Source organism: Staurois parvus, unplaced genomic scaffold (assembly GCF_062004578.1).
Source record: "Staurois parvus isolate SC_StPar_1 unplaced genomic scaffold, SC_StPar_1.0 ptg000096l, whole genome shotgun sequence".
Lineage (NCBI taxonomy): Eukaryota > Metazoa > Chordata > Amphibia > Anura > Ranidae > Staurois > Staurois parvus.
The window spans coordinates 15,747,103-15,753,102 of NW_028317892.1; the positions used below are offsets into that span (position 1 = coordinate 15,747,103).

General features: G+C 39.4%; 1 protein-coding gene across 2 annotated transcripts in view; it reads left to right on the plus strand.

Annotated features, from left to right (window-relative positions):
• Positions 1–3,900, plus strand: part of LOC149468015 (uncharacterized) — a 36,146-nt gene extending 32,246 nt beyond the window's left edge. For both annotated transcript variants that reach the window (XM_089670965.1, XM_089670964.1), the window contains 3 exons: positions 1,884–1,937; positions 2,488–2,568; positions 3,780–3,900. In XM_089670965.1, coding sequence (XP_089527091.1) covers positions 1,884–1,937; positions 2,488–2,568 — 135 coding nt within the window. In that variant the 3' untranslated portion in view covers positions 3,780–3,900. The remainder of the gene's footprint in view (positions 1–1,883; positions 1,938–2,487; positions 2,569–3,779) is intronic.
• Positions 3,901–6,000: the final 2,100 nt, after the last annotated feature.

Consider the following 6,000-nt stretch of genomic DNA (forward strand, 5'->3'; position numbering starts at 1 on the left):
ACTCACTGGTTATGAATTAGCGCTAGTTTTCAGCATGAAACGCCTTAACCCAGGCATGTCCAAAGTCCGGCCCGCAGGCCATTTACGGCCCGAGGGTCGGTTTAATACGGCCCTCCATGTCAGTGTGTCAGTGTTTCTTATGGAGCGAATATGGAGCGGCCGGTCCGGTATTTCCACCGCTGCCGTGTCAGAATACCGGGCCGGCCGCTCAGCTCTGCAGCGGGACCTTACCTGTTCCTCTATCCAGCGGCGCGCTGTCTTCCCGGCTTCTGTAGTGTGGGCGCTGGGCATGACAGCCGGGTGCCAAGTGCGCATGCGCAAGAAGCGGTGCTTTTTGTGAATGGTAAGGCGGTACCTGGGACACATGACAGATGCCAGAAGCCGCCGGACCAATCACAAAGCGCAAGTGCTTCTCGCTCATGCGCACTGGGCACCCGGCTGTCATGCCGAGCGCCATTACAGAAGCCGGGAAGACAGCGCGCGGCTGGATCGAGGAACAGGTAAGATCAAAGAACAACTGCGGAAGTAAGAGCGGGTACCTGTCAAATTCAGGTACCCGCTCCCCACCTCCCCAAAGGTCAGCAGTCATCTGTACTGTCCGCAGTCTCTGGTCATCCCTGTGCTGTCCGCAGTCTCTGGTCATCCCTGTGCTGTCCGCAGCCTCTTGTCATCCCTGTGCTGTCCGCAGTCTCTGGTCATCCCTGTGCTGTCCGCAGTCTCTGGTCATCCCTGTGCTGTCCGCAGTCTCTGGTCATCCCTGTGCTGTCCGCAGTCTCTGGTCATCCCTGTGCTGTCCGCAGTCTCTGGTCATCCCTGTGCTGTCCGCAGTCTCTGGTCATCTCCTGTACTGTGTCTGCAGTCCATTAGTTCAGAATTTTTTTTTTCCTGTTTTCTGCCTCTAAAACCTAGGTGCGTCTTATGGTCAGGTGCGTCTTATACGGCGAAAAATACGGTAACTTGGCATAAAATAATTTATTTGCATTTAATTGTAATGGTTCAAAGAATGTTTGGAAAAATGTTCGGCCCTCCACCATGTTCACTTCATCCAATCTGGCCCTCTTTGAAAAATGTTTGGACACCCCTGCCTTAACCTCTTTGTCCCTGACACTGTCTGTGATATGGATTTTACTGACAATCAATAAAGACTGAAGAGTGCAGCTGATTCCAGACATTTTTTACCATTAGTAACATGCCCTTGAAAGGTCCTAACAGTGTAAATGGTATGTTGGGTTTTTAAGTCCCTAGAATTAATAGAAAAGCTATTTAGTATGGTCACAAATATCCCTCATCTGGGATCTGAATTGGGTTTCTACCTGTGCTTTAGAATCCACCTTTTTTTTTTTTTTTTTTTGTATTTCAATGGTTTTTATTAATTTTAAATAGTACAAAACAGAGGCAACAAAACACACAGAATCCACCTTTTTAAAGGATGCGTTCACCTTTTGAAAAAAAAAATTAATTCACAGTTTTTTAAAGGCAAAAAAATGTGCATTTATTATTTTTTTTCTAATGAGCCTGCAGAGCTTTGCATCAGCAGATTGCGGGTGCATTCTAAGGCTCCTGCAGACTATAAGCATAGCTGTCTGCCCACACAGCCAGGCAGTTACCTGAGATCCGAAAGAATCAATGTGTACAACGCATTTTTGCAACAATTATTACATCCTGTATGAGAACTTTTATAGATATATTATATATAAAGTATGTGCTGTACCAATACATAGAAAGACTTGTGTATTTTTTTAGTAACTCATGAAACCATCAAGAATCTAATTTATTGAAGTGACTTTGAAAACTAAATGCAATTGGTTGTCATAGATTAATATATTTTTGTAGAGCATTGAGAACCTGCACAACGTTTAAAAGATTTTCATTTTCACTTGCAGCTTTCTTCACCAAAAGATCATTTCTTCCAGTTTATGAGGAAAATAGTAAATACAGTAAGTAGCTACATTATGAGCACCTATACCTAAGGTTTCATTTTTGTATGGACATTAATTCAAATGACAAGCTAGTTTTTGTAGATTAGTCTCTCTAATTTCACAATTCAGGTGGCAGCCTCATATTCTCAAATCATTTACAGTGGAAACAATTTGATCACTTTTTCTTCGATGAAGAACTCTTGCTCCTTGGCTCAACTCAGTAGTGGAATAATTAGCAAAAACCCTTTCAGGGGAAGGATGGCCAATGGTGCCATACCTTTCAGGGGTGGGAAACCTGAACACTGAGTACGTGGTGACTTTTCTACCACAGACTCTTTTGAGAAATCTAAAGACAACCTACCACTTCTCATCATTTGCAAAGAAAGTAGGCTATACAATATAGACAGTATAAACACATGTAAAGGTGAGGCAGTCTGAAATCTTCATTTAGTGCATATTAGTGATGTGGAGGGTTGGAGAGAAGGGGAATCCATATTCTATTGATAGAAACAATAATCATTTTATCTGTCTAAGCATAATTGAGCAACACTTTACTTTGTTATTACAGATTGTGTCATCCTTTTGTGTTTACCTGGACTGGAAGAATGCACAACAAACCGTTTCCCAAGAAACAGCTATCAGTTTATAGGTACAATTCTTTTTTATATATATTTTTGTCTTTGTTGTTTTTTTTAGCTTCCTTGCTTGTTTAATAGTAGAAGGGCCTAATATGATAGCCATTGATTACTGTCAACAACTTATTGGAAGTGCCAGACTAAGGCTAATAAGCAGTTCTGGCATTTACAATATGCTAGCATGTAATAAACTTTGCTAAACCCAAGGTGGAAATAATGTTTTTTATATTACCACCAAAAAAGTCTCAGTACACTACAAGGGAAATGCAATGTATATTGGCTGCTCTGTGTATTTTCTTTAACTCCCCGTTTATTTTTTTTTTCTCTGCCCCTTCTTACCTTGTCCCTGGAGTTGTCCTCAAAAAACATTGATGCCCAGCAAATGCAGCATTGCCTGTTATAATTCACCACTTCTGCACTCCGAGCCCTGCACTGTCATCTAAAGCAGCCCCAGATTGCACAATAACAATAGACAGGGTTCTAATGCATCTCTGATCTATCCAAAACTAAGAAAACCAATTTTAGCTAGACATACATTTAATGGTAGAGAGATTTTCACCATTGCTGTAATTGATTTAATTTGACTTATTGCTGTACTGCATTAACATGTAGCATCAGTTAAGACCATGGGATCACTTATCAGTATTCTGCAAAAAGGGAGAAGTAAATTTTAAGTAGAATTACCCTTAAAGTGACATTAAATGATATCCTTATTTCTAAAAATAATCCATACTCTTCACCAATCACCAATACCAATCACTACTCTTTGGCCCTGTAGTCGATTTTTCAAGAAATTGTTTCTTACTGTGATTTTCAGCCTCCTTGTAACGTCCTCTCCTTTCTCTCCTCACTTCCTTTTACTTGGAACAAGCAGTGCCCATTAGTTATGGTCATGTGTACACTACAAATCCCATAGTTCCTAGTCCTTTTTAAGACTGAACAAGAGATGGTGGCTAGGTTCCTACATTCCCTTCAGTGTAACCATGATAAACCTCCTAACAGGAAATCAGATCATAGCCGCAAAAAAAAGGAATCTGGAGATTTGGAGGAGGCTGAGTGCCATAGAAGGTACTTTTTGAGTGAGGAATACATAAATTAATAGAAATTTCTTTTTTTAAGTCAGAGTTAATGCAGTGAGAACATATTCAGCGAAATAAATATTAAATTACTGTAGGAAATAATCTATTTTCAAAACTATAATAACTTGGAAGTGTTTTTGTTGTAGATGGAGTTAAAGAAGATATCCAGGATATTCAATGTATTACCCAATTTGCTGACTGTGCCATCAGCTGCATGAACAATTGGAAAACATTTTGACAGATGAATAAAGATCTCTACAGATGTTTGATTTTTTTTTTCCAAGATATATTTATTTTAAAGCTACTGTCCACTAATAGCAGAAGTGAAGATATTCTTTGATTTTTATATATCCAGACAATTTAACTACTGCAGATAAATAAATGTCTACAGTATTTTAAAATTCTTAAATATTTCAGAACTGACTAAGTTTTCAAATCTTGGAGAGTTACTGGTCTTTGTTAATCTACAAAGCATCAAAATGACCCAGCATTTAACAAGCTTTAAGACCCTTCCTTGAAGCACTAAAGCAGGGCTTACTATACATAATTTAAAATTAGACATAATGTAAAAACCTGTACCAAAAAAAGCAAGCAGAAGTCAAATAACTAGTCACAGCATTACCTGTGGACTCCCTACAGCTGATTTTTTCCCCAGGTCTAATGTACCCTTTAGCACTTTGCTTCCTCTTATTAGACCAGCTCCACTTACAATCAGTGATGTGATAAACTGTTGACTGATGAGGTAACGATCATAAAGCAGTATGAGAGGTGAAGGAGCCCCATAATACAACTGATGAAGTGGGAGCATGGAGACTGAAGTTAATGAATTGCCTCAAGTCATTTTTGTATTTATTCTCTATAAATCTCCACACAAACATTACAATTATACAATCTCCTTTAGATCTATGAACATCTATGTAGTACAGGAGCCTGCCTGAATGGATAAGAATGAATTGAATAGTTTAGGTAGTTCTTCATATTATAATGACGATGTACCTATTTCCTTTGCTAATTCTATAGCAGATTGTACTGTAGGACTGTACTACATATGGTGAGCTTTGGACAGCAAATCTTCACTTTTGAGTACAACCAAAGAAAGGACTCAAGATCAAAAATAGCAAAATGAATTGCAAAAACTTACCATGCACCAAGATTGCTAAGTATGAGTAGTTGTTAGTCCCAGTGTTGTAATGGGAGAAATACTGCAGGGAAGGCACCAAGCCACTGATAATTGTGCCCATAGTGTTATCACAGCTGCAATGGTTACAAGGAAGAAACATTTGAATTTCTTAGCATTTTTAGAATATTATAGCTGGCTGCAGATTAAACTTTAAAAGGTGTTATTACCTAGGCCTGTGAGCTGGGTGTTGGATCCGAGCCTAAGTATTTTGGCAACTTTTGCTCAGGTGACGGTCCCATAATGCATTGCCAAAGCCATCATTGGCCAAAGTCTTCTGGTGCAAGACTTTGGACAGTGATGGTTTTGACCTAAGTTGCAACCTGCAGACTATAAAAAGTTGCTTTCTCATCAGTCCTTTGTCAGTGTGTTGGGAGTTTAGTGAGGGACAGCTGACAATGGTGTCCAATTATCATGCAGTGGTAAATTATCGCTGCTCAGTTCTTTGGCATTCTCAGAGGAGACAGCTCTCTTCTGAATGCCTGTTTATGAAGCGGTGTAGATTGCTTCTCCTAAAGAGGAGTGAAGTGATCTACAAACACTTTGAACTCTAGAAAACAGTTGCTGTTACTGTAATCTCATGAGATATAGTGAAAGTACAGTAAGAGATCAGTCAAACGCACAGTTTACTGAGCAGTGGTAAATTACCACTGCTTAGTTGGTGGCTCTCTCAGAGGAGACCGCCCAGTACACTACACTGCATACACAAACACATTATATATATATGAGGTTTGGCATTTTTTTTATTGGCCAGTAGAGAAAAATACCATCTCTTGCATCATTTGTTGCTAGCTTTTATTTATTTTTAATTTTTATTCATTTATTATTATTATTTTTTTTTTTTTTTTTCGGGTAAGGGGTTAAGGTTGGGATAAGGTTAGTGTTATCATTTTATTTATCATTGTCTATATATATATACATACACAGTATATTGTGCTTCTAACTTGCTCTACCCGATCGGGGGTTGTGAAAGGCAAGGGAGATTTTCCACTGTCTAGGGGGCTCTGATTGAGGACAAAAGTAAGTCAAAAATCTTCCTCCTTCCTCCTCAGTTCTCCCAGGATTCATTCTTCTTTCCCTGATTCTCTGCTTCTGGGCTGAAGAGCCTGGGAGGGAGAATTTTCTCACCAGTGAAGAGCTGACATCGCAGCCATTTCTGTTTCTGTCAATAACAGATTCTCTGTGTGCTG